This window comes from Tachyglossus aculeatus, chromosome 16, assembly GCF_015852505.1.
Source record: "Tachyglossus aculeatus isolate mTacAcu1 chromosome 16, mTacAcu1.pri, whole genome shotgun sequence".
NCBI lineage: Eukaryota > Metazoa > Chordata > Mammalia > Monotremata > Tachyglossidae > Tachyglossus > Tachyglossus aculeatus.
In genome coordinates, this window is record NC_052081.1 from 23,841,911 (window position 1) to 23,866,012 (window position 24,102).

The following is a 24,102-nucleotide window of genomic DNA, read 5'->3' on the forward strand; positions in this document are numbered from 1 at the left end:
CCCAAGGTCACACAGCAGGCAAATAATAAGAAGAAGAAGAATAAAAATAATGATGGTGTTTGTTAAGCGCTTACTATGTGCCAAGCACTGTTCCAAGCCCTGGTGTAGATACAAGGTAATCAGGTTGTCCCATGTAGGTCTCACAGTCTTAATCCCCATTTTACAGATGAGGTAACTGAGGTCCGGAGAAGTTAAGTGATTTGCCCAAAGTCACACAGCTGATAAATGGTGGAGCCGGGATTAGGACCTATAACCTCTGACTCTCAACACTGTGCTTTTGCCACTAAGCCCTCCACTTCTCTAATGATAATAATGGTATTTGTTAAGTGCTTAAATTGTGCCAGGCATTGTTCTAAGCCCTGGGGTGAATACAAGCAAACTGGTTTGGACACAGTCCCTGTCCCACATGGGGCTCACCGTCTCAATCCCCATTTTACGTATGAAGTAACTGAGGCCCAGAGGAGTGAAGTGACTTGCCCAAGGTCACACAGCAGACAAGTGGGGGAGCTGGGATTAGAACCCGGGTCCTCTGATTCCCAGGTCTGGACTCTTTCCATTAGGCCACACTGCAGGAATGGTCAGATTGTTCTGGGGAGGTGCAGCCTCACATTATGGTGACTTGCTGGATTCAGAGATCAGGTGTTCCCATATCCTTCACCTTGTTCTTCTGGTGGGACAGATGAGAAGGGACATTTGGTTCAGTCTCTCAAACTCAAGAAATAATTTAGCCGTATCCGATGTGGCAAAGCTTGCAATAAGATGAGGCATCAGTGATGGGGCCCGACTAGAACCTTGGGGATCTCCCAGATGGTTCCTCAAATGGCTGTGCAGCCCCATCTATCCCGGAGGAGGTGCCGGAGGAGGCATTCCTTTTGGGCCTGCTTTATGAATCCTGAGTTAGCCTTGGCTAGCTACAGCTACAAGTGTCCAGTTTTGTTGGTGAAAAGATGAATTTTTCTTTGGCCCTTTAAAAAATAAAATCCCTCATTTTGCAAAAAATAACCGTCCACCAACAAAATAAGCCTCATCGTTGTCCCTTTCATTTGCCTTTGGTTCCAGAGGAAGCAGCATGGCCTAATAGGAGCACAGGACTGGAAGTCAGAGGGCTTGGGTTCTAATTCCAGCTCTGCTGTGTGATCTTGGGCACGTCATTTCACTTTTCTGTGACCCTCAGTTTCCTCAGCCAAAAAATGTGAATGAAATATCCATTCTCCCTCCTAACTAGCCTGTGAGCCCCATATGGAACAAGGACTGTGCCTGATCTGATTACCTTGAATCTCCCCCAGTGCTTAGAGCAGTGTCTGGCACATATTAAGCACTCAAAAATTACATTTATTACTGTTAGAGGGAAAGATTTCTTTTTTACTCAGATTGCTTAAACCTTTTTGCTTTTACATGTGCCATATCAGGGATAAAATAAGGCACCCTAGAGGTTAGTGACAGCCATCACCATCAAACTTCAGTAATTTTTGTTTGTTTGTTTAATTTGGAGTAGCTGCCAGACAATAGATTTTTGCACTAACAGCTCAGAATTAAGAGAATCAGTTTTATAGCATAGTATGCTTAACATAAAGTACGCTGCAGGAATTTGTTTTTGATGGATTCATGTCTCTTTGCTTTTTCAACTAGCTCCCCTACAAATTAAAGAAAATGCTTTTACTAAGGTTGTTTTTTAGTTCACTTTAGGAAGCTGATGTCCAGTAATTTTATATTCTGCTCCATTTCACTTTGGGCCATTATTTATACTTTTCCTTCATAGCCTCCAAAAGAGGAAACTTTAAACTTTACAATCCCAACCCTTCTCTTAACATTCTTGAATGAAATAAGTTCCTCAAGAAAATGGTTATATGTGCAAACTATGTGTTTACCACAACATTATTGCCCTCAGCTGTGTTTACCAGGGTCTCCTTCAGAAGTTAAGAATAACCTGATATCCAAGACTTACATCATAAATGAAAAACTGAGAGAGTGAGTGTCTGCACTCTTCTTGGTGCTAAATGAGCAATGAAGCCACGACAGTGTTGGTTGTAGGAAGTAGCATGATCTAATGGAAAGATCCTGGGGCCTAGGAGTTAGGAGAGTTAGATTCTAGTCCCCATTGGTCTGCTTTGAGGCCATGGGCAAGTCACTTAAGCTCTCTGGGCTTAGTTTACTCCACTACATGTTCCTTTTCCTATATTTTAGATGGTAAGTCCCAAGTGGGACAGGGGGTGAGCCTGAGGTGATCATTCATCAATCATTAATAATAATAATAATGGCATTTGTTAAGTGCTAACTATGTGCAAAGCACTGTTCTAAGCGCTGGGGGGATGCAAGGTGATCAGGTTGTCCCACATGGGGCTCACAATTTTAATCCCCATTTTACAGATGAGTTTACTGAGGCTCAGAGAAGTTAAGTGACTGGCTCAAGGTCACACAGCAGACGTGTGGCGGAGCCGGGATTAGAACCCATAACCTCTGACTCCCAAGCCCGTGCTCTTGCCGCTGAGCCACGCTGCTTCTCCGTATCTTAGTAATCATTAGTATCTTTTGAGCACTTACTATGCACAGAGCCTGTGCTAAGCATTTGGGAGAGGTTATTTTTGTATCGATCCAGTGCTTAACCCAGTGCTTGGCATATATGGTAAGTACTTAACAACAACAATAATGATGATAGTAATAATAGTATTTGTTAAGCACCTACTAAGTGCTAGGGTAGAGACAGAATATTCAGATAGGACACAGTCCCTGTCCCACATGGAGCTCACAATCTAAGTGGGAAGGAGAACTGACATTGAATCCCCATTTTACAGATGAGGAAACTGAGGCATAGAGATGTTAAGTGACTTGCCCAAGGTCACCCAGCAGACTAGTAACAGAGCCAGGAGTAGAACCCTGACTCCGAGGCCCCTGTTCTTTCTGTTAGGCCACACTGCTTCCCTAATTTTATTGTCGTTTTGCTGTCCTATATAAATGGAAACTATGTAATTCTGTGGAAGGACATTTTCTATGATCCAAAGAACATGTCTTGCTCCTTCCCCTGAAAATTAAATGATATCCTCCTCCTGTGAACTACTTCAAGTCTTGCATGGCAGCCCCATTTACTACCTGACTTTAATGATAGGAAGGGCATTTTGCAGCCTTCAGTTGGCCGGCTTCTTGTCCACAATATTATCTTCCGAGGTGAGGTTTATCAATCAGTCATATTTATTGAGCACTTGCAGTATGCAGAACACTAAGAATGCTAAGTACTAAGTGCTTGGGAGAGGATACTATAACAATATGACAGAGTTTACTGAAACCCAGAAAGTCTCATCCAAGTCTTTGAAAGATTGTATAGTAAAGAGCAAGCAGAACTGCTGCAGTCTGTGGGAGAAAATCCCAATTGATTCTCAGCTGGTTGATGCCCTCACTCCCTAACCAAGCTCTCCGAACAGGAGGTTAATTAGAAGAGTCACTTTGACTACACCTGCTCAGCTCTTTCCAGGCTCCTAAAGCAGCAGCCAACACTTTACTTTGCTTCTCCACATCATTGAGCAAACACAAAGGAATTAGTGCTGTTTTCCTTCTAGCATTTCACGTGGTGCAGTCCCCCATAAGTCATTTTGTTACTTTGTACTAGAGCAAAGAAACTTTAGCTTTCCCAAACTCTAAATCTCTTTAATTTGGACTCTCAGACGTTGCTGTCTCCCCTGAGAATGTGTACATTTCTGAGCCCCCTGGAATCTCAACCGTATTTCGAAAGACTTTCCGACGTCAAATTTCCGGACTGAGAGTGATAACGCTTGAACAATCAAACTGCAAACTGGAAGAATTATATCAGGGAAGGAAAATTAGAGAGGGGAGTGGAGAAAAAACAGCGCATCTTCCACCCAATTATCGTTTTCTTTTCAAAAGAAATCTTCATGGCCAAAAAGTTGAGATGATTCACGTAGAGATGATTAATTTAAATGCGATCTTGGATGGAAAGAGTCTCCCGCAGTGAAGGCTGATGGTTGTTCAGGGGTCCATCCAATTCCAAATTCTCTTCTCCTAATAACCCGTTTTATCTCTTCTCATTGTGTCACAAGTCACAGAGACATAGAAGAAGAAAGAAAAAATTTCAAAGATGGTTGCAAAATTCTGCTCTAGTTTTCTGGCTAAATTAGACCAAAATTTGAAAGGGCATTGAACTAATTCTGCTAATTGCAATTAGCATGATGTGTTTACTGGATTATTGACATCATAAAACTTCAAAGAGTTTTAATAGGCCTTCTGCTAATAATCATGGTTTCATGTTTTTTTTTAATAACACAAAATAAGAAGCACTGACTCCATAGTGAAAAGAAATCTAATTTATTTTCACCTATCTTATAGTTGCTAAGAAGCAGCCATTTTTGAAGAACGGTAATTAAATTTTGATTTTAATTTCAAGACAGAACAGGAAATGTAACACATGCTTGCTTAAATGAATGGGTGAATGATAGCATTAGGCTTGTCTGTTTCCAAATCTTTGTCAGGACCTCATTGTGATTAAAGTTCTTCTCAGAATTTCCATGTCACAGAGTGCAGCTTTTGAAATGGTTCTTTTCAGCAAATGCTTGTGAGCTTTTGGGGAAGGATTTAGGGGACTAGTGTGTGCTGGGAAGCTAGTTACTCTGAGCCTGATGAATTTATAGGGGTAATTTAAGAACCTACTCATTCTTATGGAACCAGTGATGCAGTATTTACTGAGCTTGAAGACATTAAGTAACTTTTCTAGGGTGTACATTTTATGGCCTTTTACTGGGTTACAGCAGAAGTTGTAGACCTGTTTAAGCAAACATGTTATTATGTACAGAGTGGGAATGGAATGTTATAAAAATTTCAATGGTCAATTAACAAAGATTTATTTTTTAAGTCACCCAGGTTTTCCCCCACTTAATAATTACCCCATGGAAGAAAACAGGCTGTTTTTTCTCCCTGTCATATTTAGTTTCACTATGGCATTCTGCTACAGTTGGCTTTTGGAAAAGAAAAAAAAGCACTTCTATTTTTACACAACGAAAAGCTAGAATTTTACTGTAAAAAGGAACTTTTGAGCAGTTACAAAGCACTCCTTCCAAAATCTAGCTTTAAACTCTTCATTCTGTGTTTACTAAAAGTTTAGTTTTGTCTCCGTCAGTAACTTCATAGGACATCCTACTTTTGGAATTGTTTAAAATGTAGCTCCTAACCTAGGATTCACACAAGGGACTTGTAATCATTTTTAAAAGTACACATACTCTCCATATGTGACACACGTGCAACCTCTTGAACTTGAAACGTTTCTTGAAAACATCCATATTAAATAGAAATATAGGCCACCAGCTGACAAGTTTTCAGTTTTTTTCATGTTTATTGTTCTCCCCCATCCAGAAAACATCTCTTGGAATTTAACATGGTATTTGAGAGTTCAGTCCACAAAACTGGTGTCTTAATAAGTCACTTATATTTATTGAGCACCTACTGTGTACCGAGCACTGGAAGGAGCAGCTGGGAGGTTACAACAGATCCTTACCTTGCTGATTTCCTTCTACAACCTAGACTGCACACTTCAGTACTCTAATGTCAATCTGCTCATGTACCTCACCTGTCTCGCTACAAACCCCTTGACCACAACCTCCCTCTGTCCTGGAACCACCCTTCCTCCCCTGCTTTATATAGGACAGACCACCACTCTCTCACCTTCAAAGCCATAAGAGAATCACATCTCCTCCAAGAGGCCTTCCATGACTAAGTCCTTTCCCTTCTGTGTCACCTATGTAATGGATCTGTTCCCTTTAAGCACTTGTTATTCACTCCACCCTTGGCCTTATAGCACTTATGTACATGTCCATATTTTATTTTAATGTCTGACTCCACCTCTTGCGTGTAAGCTACCTTATATGTAGGAAACGCGTCTACTATTTTTTTTTTTGTATTGTATTCTCCCAAGCACTTAGGACAGTGCTCTTCACGTAGTAAGTGCTCAATACGTAGAATAACTGATGAGGTCCCCAGTCTCCTGGAGTTTACAATGCCTTCTTGTGCAGAGGAAGTGGAAAGCCTCCTGGAGGAGGTGAGCTCTCAGTAGGGCTTTGAAGGGAGAAAGAGAGCTAGTTTGACAGATGTGTGGAGGGAGGGCATTCCAAGCCAGAGGTAGGATGCGGGACAGGCGAAAACGAGGCACAGAATATAGCTATAATTCTATTTTTTCTGATGGTATTGACACCCATTTACTTGTTTTGTTGTCTGTCTCCCCCTTCTAGACTATGAGCCCGTTGTTGGGTAGGGACCGTCTCTTTATGTTGCCAATTTGTACTTCCCAGCTCTTAGTACAGTGCTGTGCACACAGTAAGCACTCAGTAAATGTGATTGAATGAATGAGTGAAAGTGATTGTCATCAATAACGTAGATAAATCCATGTGCAACTTTTAGCCCTTCTTGAGGTTGACTCTAGGTATTAAGAACCTTGAATTATTATTCTTTATTATGTATTAGAGCAACTGTCTCCTACTGGACCTACATAAGTCCCTGTGAAGAATGTAGGGAAGAGCCTTCTCCTTTTCTAGTGGGAGAAATTGAGACATGGAGAATTGAGATGCTTTACGTCAGAGCTTAGTGTTCTATGGGGCAGACAAAATTCTCTGCAGAAGGGAAGAAGAAGAATTTCAACAATATGTTTGTGCCTGTTTTTCCTCCTGAATTTTCTGACTCCAGAACAGGAGTCTAAAAACTGTCATGTAGGGGCATGCTGTTTAAAGGGGAGGCATTTGACAGGAATCAATGAAGGATAAATCATTGATAGCTATAGACAAGAACGAAACATGCTTCTGGGCTGATGCTGGAATACTAGGGCTTTTTCCAAGATGTCTCTGGCTTGTTTAAGGGCAAAGAATAGGGTTGCAAAGGAAATCAAAGCCTGATGTGGAGAAATGAAACATGAAGCCTACTGACTTTTAAAAAACATTTTAAATCACATTCTCTAAGGTTTCACTTTATACTGAAGGCAGCTGTAATAAGTTTTGGAAGATGGTGTAAGGTTTCTATTAAAGAGAGGTTGTGCTTTCAGTTTTTCTACCAAAAGGGAGAGGGGGTGGAGGTGGAGGGGATTAGAGATTATTTAGTATAAGAGGAGAAACTTTAAAATGTTCTCATCAGGACTATAAAGCAATAACTTATACACATTTGACTGTAATGTGCAAATGAAAGAGTATTAAACCATTCCTTGGCTTTTGAAAATAATGTGTAGTGCCATGGAATAACTTAATAACTGCAACTCGAATGCACTTCTGCCACAAGTAAAACAAGAGTGCTGCTTTGTAGTGCCCTGCTAAGTGTTGCATCAGCGGCTGAATTCCCAGTAGGTGCGTGGAGCATGCCAAATATATTGGACTGTATGAAAGGTCCCATTGTTCACGGGGCATCATTATTTGCAGCTACACTCACAATGTTTGCTTGTGAAACAATTTATTGGAAACAAGTATGCTTAAGAAAGGCACTTGATTTGAAATTTAGTTGATCTGGCTCATAACATTTAGGCTTTTATAGTATTTTGCCTCTAAGAATAAATATTTAGGTCCACTGTACTTTAAGGCACTTAGATTGAAAGAAAACAAAAAAACTTTGCTTGAAGGAGTCTGGAGTCAGTGAACTACTAGGAGTTTTTCACCTCTAGGACACTGGTTCAAAAGTGAAAGAACCCGGGAGGACCAGAAATGCAATGTGTGACAGGTTCTGGGTGACACACTTTTGGAAATGGAATGAAAGTCTCAGGACAAATAGCTAGTTTTCCATAATGAGGAGCAGCGGAGCTTAGTAGTAAGACCATGTCTGGGAGTCAGAGGATCTGGGTTCTAATCCCAGCTCTGTCACTTGTCTGTTGCATTACACTGGGAAGGGCACTTCATGTCTCTGTGAGCCTCAGTTTCCTCATCTGTAAAATGGGGATGAAATACTTGTTCTTCCTCCTACTTAGTCTTGGAATCTCACGTGTCCCATGTGGGACAGGGACTGTGTCCAAATCCATTTGCTTGTATCCACCCCAATGCTTAGCACAGTGCCTGGCACATAGTAAGCACTTAACAAATGCCATCATCATCATCATAATTATCATCATAATCCAACCTGTTTATCTTGAATCTAAGCCAGCTCTTAGTACAGTTATTGGCTTGTGGTGAGCACTTAACAAATGTCACAATTATTATCATTATTGTTATTTGAAAAAGCATCTTAATTGAACCAACAGGAATTGCCAGATAGACAAGGTGCAAGAATGAAACCAACCGACTGCACACTGGGTAGGGGAGTGGTAGGGAAAAGATTTACCCACAGTTTGATCTCATGACTTGTGTGCTGTGACAGGCTTAGCTTCTCACCTTAGTGTAGTGCATGGAACCTGGAATTCAGAAGGGCATGGGTTCTAATTCTGACTCTGCCCCTAGTCTGCTGTGTGACCTTGGGCAAATCATTTCACTTCTCTGTGCCTCATTTCCCTCATCTGTAAGGTGGGGGTTCATTCTTGTGAGCCCCACGTGGGGCAGGGACTGTGTCTGACTCGATTTGCTTGTATCCACCCCAGTGCTTAGTACGGTGCCTGACACATAGTAAGCACAGATACCATTATTATTATTATTATTGTTCTCTGATGATAACCGTGTTGTGGCAAGTGTGGGTATTTTCAGTGACTTCTGAATTGAAAGCTGTTCTAGTCTTCTGCCCTGTTTTAATCAATGTTTTTGGACTTGCCATTACCACATGGGTTCACTTTCTGCTTCCATAGCTGTGGGGCAGGATCTTGGCCAGTTAGTGAACCTTCCAGTCGTATCAACCGCCTGTTCGGCACCCCAAAGTAGAGCCAGCACCTGCTGAATCAAAGGTGTGTGTCGGTGATGGGAAGAGGAAGAAGACATCTCCATGTCTAGGGAATCAATCACTCAGTCAGTCAATCAGTGTTACTTATTGAAGCCTTACCATTTGCAGAGCACTGTACTAAGTGTTTGGGAGAGTACAATACAACGGCGTTGGCCGACATATTTCCTGCCCACAAGGTGCTTACGGTCTAGGGGGAACAGTGGTACTGTTGTTGCCCCAACTCATAATTTGTGGTGGGCTCACTAGTCCCCAGTAGACAGCATTGGTGATATAGCATGTTGGGAACATTCCTTTCCTTCCCTAATCCAAACACCTTGAGCTAAACACTTCCGAGGAATATTTTTCAGGGTGTCCATCTCTGTTCCCAACGTGCTAGAAGATTTCCCAAAGGACCAGCTTTAGCTAAGGATACCATCCCAGTTGTTAGTCTGGGCTAACTCCGGTAGAACCCACCCACAGGAGGGATGTTAGAGATGCAAAGCTTGAGACCAATCGGACACCTCACGCCACTTGGACATCTCACTAGTGAGGCCGTCAATAGGGGCCCAAAGGCCGGTAGAGTTTGGCTCTGCCCGCTGTCCTCTCAGAGCTTGCTAATTGCTCCTTCTGTAATCTTTCTCACATTTTGCTGTTGCCAAGGGGGGCTGTGAAGGAGTACATGGAGTGAAGAAGTCTGAGATTCATTCGATCATCATAGAAACAGCTGGGATGGGTCTCTCACCCTCCCATCTTGAGTTACGTAGCTGCCATGATGCTCAATGTTGATTTTGTCTGGGAAAATATTTAGTGAGATACTAAATTTGAGGGTGTCCGTCCCAGCAGTATAACCCCGAAGTTCTTGGTCTCCAAAGTCAGTCGCGTTAGCTCTTTGTCCAGGGCTCCCTTTATTCCGTCACAGAGATGTATGTTTCTTGCTTGCCCTTGCCGTTACTGGTTTGCATGAATCAAAATAAATGAAAACTTCACTAAAGTGCCCGGTGTGCTGACGATCAAGAGAAAATCCAACTTCCGTCTCATTAGGTGGCCGACAGAACGTATAACTTTGGGTACAACAGCTTCTCTCCTTTTCTCTTTTCTAAGCGGGCATTCTTTATGCTACAAGTGTAGTGCTCAAGTGATCTCCTTTGAAGTGTAGTTTTTCTTAGGCGTTTGGCTGCAGTGTTGTTTCAGGGGAGTCAGCCAACAGGCTTAGAGGCTTTTTTGGCACAAGTTCACTAGGAGTTTTCTTGGCAGACTGCTTATTTATGCATTTTTACTCTTTTTTTCTCAACCCCCTCCCCCACCCCAACTCTTCTCCTCCTTCTTCTTTCCTTCCCCCCCTTTTTTTTTCCAGAACGATCACCTCATCGGCCCATTCTGCAAGCGGGGTTACCAGCCAATGCCTCTACAGTGGTTGGGGGTGACGTGGAGTTTGTCTGCAAAGTTTACAGTGATGCCCAGCCCCACATTCAGTGGATAAAACATGTAGAAAAGAATGGCAGTAAACATGGGCCAGATGGGTTACCTTACCTTAAGGTATTAAAGGTGAGAACCTTCTGAATCTAAAGGCAACCACTGGACTGAAGGCTGCTTTTTATACTAAAGGGTTTGGAGATGGGTTGGTTTGACTGATATTTTTGCTGGGAAGCAGAAGAGAGTCAGTTTAACTTACCAGTCAGCACTGGGTGTAAACCGAAATGGGAGAAGCGCTATATATGCTAATAGAGCAAAATTCCATCGTACCAGAATCCTACTTTCCAGAAAGTTCCCTTTTCAGAAAGAAATTCCCAAGATGTTGACTACCACAATCTTGACATTTTCATCACCCCTTGCCCATCCTACAGGAGCTCGGGGAGGAGGATGATTCCCACTGTATGCAGCAGGTGGTAAAAAGTAGTAAATTGATAAGTGGGTAGGCGAAACAGCCCAGATTTGTCTAAGAAACAGAATTTTCCATTTCCCCCAAACCCGAGAGGCATCTGGGTAATAATTCATTCCTGTAAAATTGGATTTATGGTATATATATATAGTATATAGATGTGGTGTGTATGGATGTGTGTGTGTGTGTGTGTGTGTGTGTGTGTGTGTGTGTGTGTGTGTTGGGAGGGTGAAATTAGATAAAATCTGTCAATTTCCCCAAACTCCTGGTTCTTTTTCAACACCTGAAATTAATTTCCCAACTATTCAAATGTAATGTAATACATTTCTTTACATCTACAGGCCTGTAAAGAATATTGCATATTAAAAAAAGATTACCCCATTTTACCCATTTTCTCTTGCAGGTCAAAGCCCCCATTTTGGTATTACTATTATTGATCAATGGAATTTATTGAGTGCTTTCTGTGCGCAGAGCACTGTACTAAGTGCTTATCATCAAAAGCTTTTACTAAGCACTTAATTATGTGGAGCTGGTGGGCCAGGGGAGCTCTGCAGTCAGGATACAGTTGTGATAACTATGGTTTCCCTGCAGAACGCTGCATCTTTCAGCCACCTTGATGCATCCTACCCACCCACAGTCAGGTTTTTCATTGCATCTGTTGTTTTATAGGAAATTCCCCCTAAAGACCATCCAATTCTAAGTGTTCTGTCTGATGGGCATTGTCAATCACAGAAAACTGGGAAAAAATGCCAGTCATCCATCATTTATAATTCCATTCAACCAGGGCCTAGCATAATCTTTTTTTTTGCCTTGTGATAATTGTTCTACTGTGATGCTTCCTTTAGATACTGGTTTTGACTCTAAATGGAAGACGAAGGTTGCTTATGGAGTATTGGTGGTGGGACCATAGACAAAATCAGGTCCATATCGGACTGCAGTTACATTGTTCTCCTATGTTATTGGTCTATTCTAGCATTCGGGGATAAATAGTTCCAATGCTGAAGTGCTGACTCTGTACAATGTGACTGAGGCGGACGCTGGAGAATATATTTGTAAGGTCTCCAATTATATAGGGGAGGCCAACCAGTCTGCCTGGCTCACTGTTTGGCCAAAAGAACAAGGTAACAATGTTTTTTAAAGAAATCTGGATGTAGACGCTGAAAGGACTTGGTGCTTTGGGAGACTGCAGGCAGCTTGTAGGATAACTCTTGTGGCCTTGGTATATTTATAATAATCCTCTTTTGGTGTCGCAACTGGTATTGCGCCAGCAGCCATGGAAAAATGCCCACAATGTTCTCCATGTTTTAAGTAATTCTTTAAAAGTTATTTTTTTCTTCCTTGAGCATATGCTTCTCTCCGTTATATGATGGCTGCATTGCTCTTTTTCCATCCGCAGTCCCACAGACTTACTACATTTTAAGAGCTTACCGAAGAGGCCGGTGAAGCCAAGCTCTTGGTTCAGAAGCAGAGTTCGATCGTGCTTCATTTTCCAACCAGGATACACACATCAGGGATTTGTCCAACCAAATACAAATTCACTCATTTTATGCTTGATACTTGCCAGCTGCTTTCCCTATAATTTACATCTCCATTCTTTAATTTTATTTTAGAATAATGAAGTTAATTGGTAAAGGTCAGTATGTTCTGCTGTCCATGGCAAGTCATTACGTACACCCACCTTTGATTCATTCACTCGTATTTATTGAGTGCTTACTGTGTGTAGAACACAGTACGAAGTGCTTGACACTGTACTAAGCGCTTGTCAAACCCAACATCTAAATGGTCTCTTCCCACTGTGTTTCACTATTTCATTTGAATAATTAAGTTTAACAACTTGTAGATGGGAGAATTCCAGCTGAATGGCAGTCAAATTTACCCAGTCTTGTGGCCAAGGACAAATCCCTCTGATGCCACCCTTTATCCCGGTTGGCATTCCTGAGTCTTTGGGACCTGAACCACATTTCGACATCATCCTTCCCACTCTCCTCAGAGGGAAATTGCAGCTGGCAAAGTCAGAACCATCCTATTTGTCCTCCCATGTGTGGGCTTCTTCCGTCCAATTCAAGAAACTACAAATTATACATACCGATGCATTTTTTAAAAGTGAAAGAGAAAGAATCCTTGTGGGCGAATTTTTCCATGCCGGTTGATTGCATGCATGTTTAGGTGGTGAGTTTAGGTTTGGTGACGGGTGTTGGTGATCCCTCTTTGAGGTGAGCAGGGCCCTGTGGCTAATGCCTTCTGGTTGTGGGCTTTGTGGATGGGGCGGAGTCGGAATCTCCCTCTGGCTGGACACCTGCAGAGGCCAAAGGTGCAAAGCCGTTGCGGTTCCCTGTCCCCGTCCACAATCATTCTTATGTCGTCTAGCCTTGTTTCTTGCTTCCCTTTGTCTTCTAGGCCGCCGGTGTAAACACCACGGACAAAGAGATTGAGGTTCTCTATATTCGGAATGTAACTTTTGAGGATGCGGGGGAGTATACGTGCTTGGCGGGTAATTCTATTGGGATATCCTTTCACTCTGCATGGTTGACAGTTCTGCCAGGTATATATGGCTCTCTCTCTCAGTGGTTTTTCCTCTCCTCTTGGTTGATTGCTACAAAATGAACACAGCTTCTGTTTCAGAAATGGCCCTTTCTAAACCCCTGGGCTGAGGTGAAAAAAATGTAAACCATGATTTTTTTGGGTGGGGTTTGCCTCAGTAATTCACTTATGATCTTTTGAGTTGCATCCCATTAAGGCACTCATTAAAATCCATTTGGTTTTGGTGAAATATTGAGTCAACATGAATATTTAGCTACCACCTTCCCAAAAGAACAAATTAGACTTTGAAATTGTCTAATGTTCCAATGTTTCTAATGTTAAATTCCACTGGGTCGGTTTTCACCTCTTCCACCTGAAGAAAACATATCCATTTATTTTGGAAAATCTTCTGAGAATTGCCTCAAAATACAACGTACACAGAAGCAGTGTGTTACCTCTCTTGGGAGTCGGTTCAGTGCATGTTTTCATTGAATCAATTCTTAATTTGCTTTTACTGCGGAGCATGCTTCTGTCATCTTAGGGTTGATGTTGTTTCTACCCCAATGAGAAACCAACATCAATGCGCTTTATTGCCTGAAAATTGTTGCTGTCTGCATATTTAACTGAAGTACATTTCTACATGAGTCTGACTTTCTGATAATCACTGTTTTCTCTCGTGCACTTGACTTTCTTATAAGAAACTGAACAGTGTGTGGTTTGCTAGCTCATCATGTAATACTGCATATAATGAATTCCTTACTCTTAGAAAACGGTACCTACCCGCATGTGTATTTTATCTAGAGTAAATGAATTGTTCACTAGGTTTTGGCTGTGCAGTTAAGAGACTCTGAATGTCTTCTAAGCTTTCTCCTTCTCTTTGAAAATATATTAGCCTGAGAAACCCCTTTACACCTATTTTCTCTTTCACTGTGAACTGAGATGTCTATATTTGCTTCAAATAGTGAGAACTACTTACATTGAGCTTGCTTTTACTTTCATGGTTTGCATTCTGCAAATGCCTAAATGCCATCTTTTAACCAATTTAACCAACTGGAGAACTGCATTAACTAAGAATGAACTACAAGAAATATATTTGGAAATACACTGCTTATAGTTTGACCGCCGATTGTTCTGGAATGTTTGGTTTGTGGGAGTGTTAAAAGAAAAAAAATCCTGGAAGAAATAGGTGATTTCAGATCTAAAATAAAATCTAAACAGCCTCCCGTTTAAGAGAAATGCTGTTTGACATGTCAGAAAAATACGAACAGAAAATAAACTAGGGACTAACTCTCCCCCTACCCATTTCCCCCTTCCCCCAATTGGTCAAGATACCAAATTAACTAAGAATTCCTTTGCAAACATAGATTTCACCAGACAGTCATCATCGAGAAGTAGATAGTTCAATCTTTAGGCAAAGTGCATTTGCTTATTTGGTTGAGTATTATGTTGAATTATATTTAGGAATTCAAACTTATTTTAGGCCAGTTTATAGATGAATATTTGTTTCCCTTTCATACGTAGTTATGTTCCTCTGGAGTAAGTCATCTACCCATTTCTCCTTTGGAACAAGCTTGTCTAAATAAACTGAAGTAATCTCCCTACTAATTCACCCAAATATGGAGAGAGTTTGAGTGGAGGAATTACTCCTCTTGGTTTCCTCAGAAACTCTTCTACCTACACATGTGTTTTCTGGGCAATCTTTTAGAGAGTCAAAGGAAAGATACTAAAGAGAATTGAGCAACTTGTCCATTTTAATGTGCTGTTCACTGCCCTAGCAGGTACAGATGCTTCACAAAAAGCACCGGGGGAAGGAACCCAGGCCCTTGTTTAGCCTAGCTTAAATGCCGGGTCTTTGCCAAGAACCCGCTAGAGTTGCACATTTCCTCCTCTTTTCTGGGCCTTTGTCTTCACTCTCTTTCTGTTTAAGTTTGGATCCTTCTCCTCCTCTCTCCCCTTCCAGTTCTCCTCACTCCCTCTGGGTCTCTCATCTTTTGTGTTGATCTATCTGCTTCTCCCCTTTGCCATTTATCAGGTCTCTTTTTATTTGTCCGGGATGATACTCTGGCCCTCGTTTCTTTGTTCCTCTTGCCCTTAAAGTCCTCTTTCAAGATCCTTTCGCTCTGTATCTATTGCCCTCTGTTCTTTTTTAAGTATAGTGGGGCTTTTTCTCCTCTTTCGTCCATCTTCCCATCTGTCTGCAACATTTCTCCAGCATTCACTCTGTCCCCTTCTCTGTCCTTTATCCTTATTTCTCTTTTTTTCTCTTTTCAGCTCTTTTCTCCTCTTCCCACTTTTCTCCTTCTCCCTTCCACTCTCTCTAATACTATCTTACCTCTTTCCTTTCTCTATCTCTGACTCCCTCTCACATTTGTCCTTTCTCAGTATCTCTCATCCATTCTTTTTCTTCCATTCTCTCTCTCATCCATTCTCTCTGTATCTCTCTTCCTCCCTGCATATAATACCTATAATAAATGCATAATATATATCTGCGAGAGAGAGACAGAGAGCTAGAGAAAGGGAAAGGAAAGAGAAACTTACAGTAGTTTTGAAGAAGCGGACTAACCAGGAAATGCCAACCCCTAGGTTTCTTTTCTAAATGTCATTTCAAAATGTGTCTCTTGCTGTATATAATTATTCTCATCTGGCTCCATGAATTATGCTTAAAAATGTCACTGCCAGATTCTAACTCTGTGGCCTGTTTATTCCTCCCCGAAAATTTGGATCTAGCACCTGTAAAAGAAAAGGAGATCACAGCATCCCCAGACTACCTGGAGATAGCCATTTACTGCGTTGGGGTCTTCTTAATTGCCTGTATGATGGTGGTCGTCATCGTGTGCCGTATGAAGACCACCACCGAGAAACCTGACTTCAGTAGCCAGCCTGCAGTGCATAAGCTGACAAAGCGTATCCCCCTGCGGAGACAGGTAACAGAAAGTAGATAAAGAGTTTAAAGAAATTTACTCTGATGCAAACCTGTCAGCCAGTATCAAGTGGTTATGGTGCTAGAATTCCTGAAGACTCTGCTAATAGCCGGAGGAATGCTATGTGGGCTTCTGAGTCTCGAACAATCAAATGGCAGAAGAACCATTAGTTGGACAACTTCAAAGTTCTGCTGCCTCCCTCCTTTAAAAGCTAGATTCGAAGTCTGGATCCCAATAAGCCTGAATTGGTGATGATAATCAGAGAGATATAAATAGAAACATTGTAGAAACATTATCGTCGTCTGTTTGTAAATGGGAAGGTTGAGGCTTTTAGAAGGAGATGCATCCTCACCAGGTACAGATAATAATACTTTTAGTTTTGAGGTCTGGTGCTTTATAGTTGAAAGTTGTGAGGAATAAGGAGAGAAGTGTGTCTTTAACAGGAATGGAGCATCTGCAACTACTGCATTTGTTTGTTTATTTCCTTGATTATTTAAACCTAGGGAACAATGCTTTCTTGCTTAGAAGTTTAAAAAAAAATATATTTCTAAACTACAAAGTAGGCTTGAGATGGTTATGTTTGAAAAGCACTCTATTGCTGTTGCTTAGCCTAATGAATGCAATGAAAGATGTCACAAAACAGGCTAAATGGTTAAGTAGATGATATGTTCTGACTTGTTGTTGACTTTTCATTCAGGTGTATTTATTGAATGTTTACTGTGTGCAGAGCACTATATTAAGCGCTTTGGGGAGTATAAGAGAAGAAGTGTTGCTTAGTGGAAAAAGCCCGGGTTTGGGAGTCAGAGTTCACAAGTTCTAATCCCGGCTCTGCCACTTGTAAGCTGTGTGACTTTGGGCAAGTCACTTAACTTCTCTGTGCCTCAGTTACCTCATCTGTAAAATGGGAATTAAGACTGTGAGCCCCACGTGGGACAACCTGATTATCTTCTATCCCCCCAGCACTTAGAACAGTGCTTGGCACATGGTAAGCACTTAACAAATACCATTATTATTATTATCATTACAACAATACAACAATAAACCTGCACATTCTCTGCCCACAACCCTATGTTGCTGGTGACATTAAAAAAAAAATGGGGGGAATATGATCCAGTTTTGTGGGGGGAGGGGCAGGGGGCATTTTTTCCCTGTCATGGCTCAACCAATTGCCCAAATTGCCCAGAATCCCACTTGAATTGAATCTTGTTTTTTGTGAAGTTGTTTTTGAAAACACAAACTCTGACTGTGCTGGTTTTGTCCTCTTGTTCCTTTACTTCTCCACTGCCCCGCCTTGCACCTCTTCTCCTGCTCTCCCTTACTAATATGCTCCTATTTTCTCATAAACCACAGTTTTCCAGAAATACCATCCAGGTTCTACATTGGCATCCTCTGATGGGACCTTCTGTAAACAAGTGGACTGTCACGGCACATTGACTGGCCTCAGGCTGGGCCAAGTTCCTTCTCTTCCCAGAATAATCTCATCCTCGGGGAACCGGGTTGTCTCCAGCTCCTTGGAGACCTCCTGATCTCTCGGGGTTTCATCCCGCCCATGCAGTTGGTTAGTGAGTCAGGTCAGTCAGTCACCAAAGAGAAATTCCTCACCAGCAGCTTTAAAGAACTCAATCACCTTGGCCCCTAATTGACCTCATTGCTCTCCTGCCACAACCCAGCCCATATACTTCACTCCTCTCATGCCAAACTACTCGCTGTACCTTGATCTCGTCTATCTCGCCGCCAACCTCTTGTCCATGTCCTGCCTCTGGCCTGGAACACCCTCCCCCTTCATATCTGACAGACGATCACTCTCCATACCTCAAAACGTCATTAAAAATACATCTCCTCCAAGAGGCCTTCCCTGACTTAGCCCACCTTTCCTCTTCTCCCATTCCCTTCTGCTTCTAGCACTTGGATTTGCACTCTTTATTCACCCCTCCCTCAGCCTCACAGCACTTGTTTTCATATCCATACTTTATTTATATTAATCTCTGTCTCCCCCTCTAGACTGTAAGCTCGTTGTGGGCGGGGAACATTTCTACCAACTCTGTTATATTATTCTCTCCCAAGCGCTTAGTATAGTGCTCTGCACAAAGTAAGCACTCTATAAATATGATTGTTTCATTGATTAACCAAGGGAATCACCTTCCGTTGCTCTGCTATTACAATTTTGAGTATCATATTTCACTGTGCAGGGGCCCCTGGTCACTCGCCACTATTTGGAGAAAAGCGTGGCTTAGTTGGAAAGAGCACGGGCTTGGGAGTTAGAGATCGTGGGTTCTAATCCCAGCTCTGCCACTTGTCAGCTGTGTGACTTCGGGCAAGTCACTTAACTTCTCTGTGCCTCAGTTACCTCATCTGTAAAATTGGGATTAAGACTGTGAGCCCCACCTGGGACAACCTGATATCCTTGTATCTCCCCCAGCACTTAGAACAGTTTTTGGCATATAGTAAGCACTTAACAAATATCATTATAATAATAATTATTATTATTCCCGTTTTCAACAATGCTTTCATTCATTTGATTTGGAATGTAATTGCTCTGGTTAAATATTTTGAACCCTGAGAGAGGGAGACAAAGCCATCTGGGTGTGATGATCCTGGGAATACTAACATCCCTGTGAATTAAACCTCTGGGAGGTGATTATACTGTTAGAAGGGATGACACATCTCAGCTCTCTCTGTATTAAAAAAAAATTCATCAATTGTCTCTCATAAAGAGAGCTTCTCAAGCATAGCTACTTAGTTTGAGAAGGAGATATATATCAGGTGCCTAGATAAAAGAAGTTTATTGGACTGTAGCCTGGATGAAAAGCTTCATAATGACTTGCAGCTATACCGATGACAGAGAAAATACCATAGAAATAACTGGCATGCCTTTCTCCTGTCACCAATGCAGTCTGAAGTCCCAGGAGATTAAGCCTTCCTCTGATCAAAAAGTGGGGTGTTTAGATAGATCCTATGCCAAGGGCTCTTTGTTGCGAATCTGCCCCTTTGGTTTTGCTTGTGTCCAGAACTGCATTATATGAAGAAGGGGGCTTTGGAAATGCTGGCCATCAATGAAATCATCCAACTAATTTGAGTTCCAAGAAATTGTACACATCTAGTGGACTCAGCTTCTCTTTTTAGAGCAAAGTAAACTCAGCCTTCTGAACTATTTCACATTCATTGAGCTAAAATGAATATCCAGTTTACAGTGCTGTTCTAAATCTCCAGAGAGTTCTTACTAGGCAATTTTTGCAGTTTTTGGAGGATTCGGCTGTTACATGGCCTTTCAGAAAAATGCACTGTTTGCATGATTCCATAATTTCTTTATCTTCCGAGGCTGAGCCTTTTTCTGCCTCTCCATATTGCACTCTGTGCTAAAAAAAAACAATAAAAGGAATGTATTTTTAATATTCTAGGTGAGTTTAGCTGCTAGGGCTAATGTCTATGAGTGAGTCAAGTCTGCTCTTGGTTCCCATCCCTGCCAGCCGGGGAGGACTAGTAATTTTTGTTGGTCTCTGACCATCCACGTGCTCAAAAAAGGGCTTATGTTACAGAGAATTTTACACAAGTCTGTTGAAAACAAAACAGAGGCTGTTTGTTAGGCAGGCATATGGTGCTGGAGTAATTGAATAGGCATTTTCACTCAGGGCATCCTTATGTTTTGATGCCCAAAGCTTTTTTTGATGGGAGCAGCACAGGAGATTTGAATATAGCCTGAACTGGTTATTCTTTGTTTCTGAAAATGATGCCACATGTGGTCAGGTCACTTACCCTTTATGCCACGATAAAGAACTCTCTGGTGAGCTGGCTGTGAGTTTTGGTGAGGCAGACAATGCTTAGGGGTTCTTTTCAAGCAGCTCATCCCGAAACAGGTCTGTTTAGAAATTGAGGGAGTTACTGGGGGCTGCTGCTGCCTTATCAGAGATGAGATAAGCAAAATCCTAAACTGACTACTTGCATAGAACTTTTAGGGCGAAGAGTTAGGTTGTCCCTCCATATGTCTGGGAACCATCCACATTTTCTCATCTGGTCCCCATGTAATCAGCAGCAGGCATTGCAAGATGATTGATTTGGGTTAGGGGAATACTCTGTGACCAGTGGACTGAACATCTCCATCCTTCTGTCAGTCAGCCAGTCAGTCAATTGCCTTCATTGAGTGCTTACTGTGGGCAGAGCACTGTGCTAAGCACTTGGGGGCGTATTATGTAACAGAGTTAGTAGACACTTTCCCTGTCCAAAAGGAGTGTACGGCAGTCAATCAATGAAATTGATTGAGTACTTACTGTGTACAGAGCACTGTTCTAAGCATCTTGGCAAGTGCAGTCGGGAGACTTGATCCCTGCCCTCAGTGGGAGGATCTTACAATCTACACCCTCACCAACTTTCCCACCTCCCAAGCCGGTGATCTTGGTATTCTCTTGATTCCTCCCATTTTTTCAGGCTCCAGATTCAGTTTTTTTGCCAAACCCTGTCAGTTCTTCCAGAATCCACTCCTTCTTCTTTAACCAAATGGCCATCATGCAGGTACAAGCAATTGTAATACCCTTGCTTGATTAACTCATTAACTCATTAATGAGTTAACTCATCAACTCTCCTTGCTGACCTCACTGCCTTCAGTTTATCCCCTCTCATGTCCATTATTCAATTTGCTGCTCATATCATTTTTCTAAAACAACACTCTACTCACATCTCCCCTCTCTTCTAAAACCTCCAGTGGTTGCCCATTCCTCTCTGCATCAAGCCGAAGCGCTTGACCATTCACTCCAATCAGCTTTCTTCCACCTATCACCTCTCTTCTCCCAGTACACCCTAGTTTTAATTTCTCATTCCTCTCACGCTAACCGCTCACTGTGCCTCATTTTGGTCTTTCCCAATCCTAACCACTTGCTCATGTGCTTCTCACTACTTGGCACTCCCTGTCATTTCACTTCACACTATTATTCTCATCTTCAAAGGCCTGTCTGAAATCACATCTCCATCAAGCAGATTCTTCTCTGACCAATTTCTAGTTTCTCCACCTCATATTCCCCAGCTGCCACCTTGCCACTTCTGTGGCCAATTAAACTCTTGGGTACTAACACCCTGCCTGACACTTATGTACACATGTCAATACTCATCATTTCGCCAATATATATTTTATTTTAGCTTCTCCCTCCCCTGCTGGATTGTAAACTCCTTGAAGGCAGGGCTAACGTCTACTCATTTTGTTACACTCTCCCTTTACCACAATAAAGGGTTCTGTACATAGTAGACTCTCAAGAAATACTCTCTACTGACTGATCCACTGTGTGGAATGTTGGGTTCTGTGGGCTTTTTTGCAACAGAAGACACTGCTGTGCCCATACCTACTTTTCACCTAGAGGCTGAATGTTGAGCTAGGTATTCTAAATTAATGTCATTATGCATTAACTATTTGCAGAAAGCCAAAGGAATGTGGATGGGTAGGCTGGTCCGTTGATACACAGGCAGACGCGGTACTTGGAGGAGTTGCAGGCTTTACATAATGGTGGTATTTGTTAAGCACTTATCATGTGCTTATCACTGTACTTGGCACTGGGGTAGATAAAATATAAGCAGATCAGACTCAATCCTTGTCTCTCACGAAGCTCCAGTGTGAGGGGAAAATAGAACAGGTTTTTAATTCCTCTTTTGCAGCCGAGGAAAGGGGAGAGAATAGCAATAGGGCATTTAAGGATACGGAAATTTAGGAACGGAAAGCTTAATATCTATCATAGAGATTCACAACGTAGCTTTGCCCTGAGCCCCAGGGGGGACTAACTCCTCATTCCAGGAATTGGGGGTGATGGAGAGTGCTAATCCCTCCCCCTACTCAAAAGACCAGTGCATGGATGATTCAACCAGCCATCATCCTAGATCCCCGAAACCCAGACCCACATGTAACCTCCCAAAGTCAACTGTTGCACTGTAGGTTCCAGCCTTCCCCAGTGTGGCTGAAGGCATACATCCAGTCATTGAAATTTACAAGATAGTCCAACCCTGAGCACATTTTTACAGAAATCCTCAAAGAAACAAAACATACTATCAAACTCTCCAAGGTGCTCCTGGACCAAACTATGGTTCTTACCCTTTATGCTTTCAGCTTGTTGATGGGTAGGGTAGACCCTAGATCTAAATATAGAGTTGAAGTTAAAGATTTCAATTGCATAACGGTGACTCATTCATTTTAAATGTACCTATCGTCTCAAGTCATATGGCAGGGTTTCCATAGAATTTGACAGTGTCGGGTTGAAGCGAATTTAGGATAGGCATTTAGAGAGACTTTAAGTTATGTGGATGGGTAAATGTATTTCCAAAGACCTTGAAAGGAAAACCCCAAGAAGGAAAACAAATGCATCAAGTGACGTGATGGACATCGTACGCTCTTGGATCTTCCTGCATTTTGGAAAGGTGTTCGGTCTAATGAAATCTATCAAGGCTGTGAGCAACTCACTGGCTCTGCAGAGTGTTTTGGGAAAAGAGTTTTCATGGATTGCTTAGCTTTCTTCCAGGATTCCCTTGCCTGGTCTCTCCATTCCCCCTTCCAGCCTCCCATCCTGCCACTCTTACAGCCAGGAATGCTCACCTGGTCTGGCTTAGAATTTCCAGTAGTTTCCAACAAAGGCTACAAACTGGAATTTAAACAACAACCAGCAAGTTTGGGGCCAACTGCAGTGGTCTTTCTACTCTACCACTGGTTTCATATCAAAATGGCACAGGAGATGTCAGAAAGGGATCCAGAGTATCGAGCCACTTGTAAAATGTTCTTGCTTGGGTTTTGGAATCAGGTAAAATCCTTTGACGTTATAATTATGGTATTTGTTAAATGCTTACTGTGTCAACCACTGCTCTAAGCGCTGGGGTAGATACAGACTAAATAGGTTGGACAGTCCCTATCCCACATGGAGCTCGCAGTCTTAATCCCCAGTTTACAGATGAGGTAAAGGAGGCACAGAAAAGTTAAGTGACTTACCCAAGGTCACACAGCAGATAAGTCACAGAACCTCTGGCTCCAGGATAGGAAAAAAATAGTTTCAGAAGGATCAAGTGAACTCTCCTTCTACGTTTTCTGATCTAGGAGAGGACGGTGGTTCCATTTCACCTGAATCATGTGGAAAAGCAGTTTTGCCTAATGGATAGAGCACAGGCCTGGGATCGGAAGAACCTGGTTCTAATACCGACTCCACCATGCCTTCTGACCCTGGGAAAATTCATTCATTCAATCAGTTATATTTATTGAGCACTTACTGTGTACAAAGCGCTTGGGAGAGTACAATACAGCAACGAACAGACACATTCCCTGCCCACAGTGAGCTGACAGTCTAGAGGAGGAGACAGACATTAATATACATAAATAAAGTCACTTCAATTCTCAGTGCCTCAGTTACCTCATCTGTAAAATAGGGATTCAGACTGTGAACCCCATGTGGAGCAAGGACTCTGTCCAACCTGATTAGTTTGTGTCTACTCCAGTGCTTAGTACAGTGCCCGGCACATGGCAAGAGTTTAATAAATACCATAAAACAAGGTTTTATAGACTTCTGCTCAACAACAGGGGTTTCTTCTTCCTTGTGAGTAAATGCATTTTTTTCACAAAAGTGGTGAGAACTTGTAACACTCATTCTTTGTTTCTGGGGCTCAGGGTGCTGTATTCTCAGTGACTTGTCAGCTGGCTGTACTCATAATCTAGTGTTTAGCCCAGTCGTTTGTTGCTTCCCTCCCACTTTTCTCTGCTAAATCCTTTCCTAATCTTCCAGAAACACCGTGGAAACACATAGACTAGAAGTACCTCCAGTTAAAAGCCTGATTTATAGCACATGGTAAATAGATTCTGAGCAGTGGAGGTTTCATTGGAAGCCTTTTGACTGAGCAAGTTCTGCCAAAATTTGGGGATGGGAAGGAGTTTCTCAGAAGGCTGTATTTTTTCTTCTTTGTAAAGTATTTAATTAGCCTGATCAATAGGAAGATATGTGAAATTGGATAAGAAATGCA

General features: G+C 42.1%; 1 protein-coding gene across 8 annotated transcripts in view; it reads left to right on the plus strand.

The window, feature by feature from the left end:
• FGFR2 (fibroblast growth factor receptor 2) overlaps positions 1 to 24,102 on the plus strand; it is a 126,390-nt gene that overhangs the window by 76,275 nt on the left and 26,013 nt on the right. For 2 of the 8 annotated variants that reach the window (XM_038758391.1, XM_038758396.1), the window contains 3 exons: positions 10,166 to 10,356; positions 11,664 to 11,811; positions 15,938 to 16,140. In XM_038758391.1, coding sequence (XP_038614319.1) covers positions 10,166 to 10,356; positions 11,664 to 11,811; positions 15,938 to 16,140 — 542 coding nt within the window. Of the gene's footprint in view, positions 1 to 10,165; positions 10,357 to 11,663; positions 11,812 to 13,087; positions 13,233 to 15,937; positions 16,141 to 24,102 lie in introns of all 8 variants that reach the window. The other 6 variants (XM_038758392.1, XM_038758397.1, XM_038758394.1 and 3 more) reach the window with 4 other exon arrangements.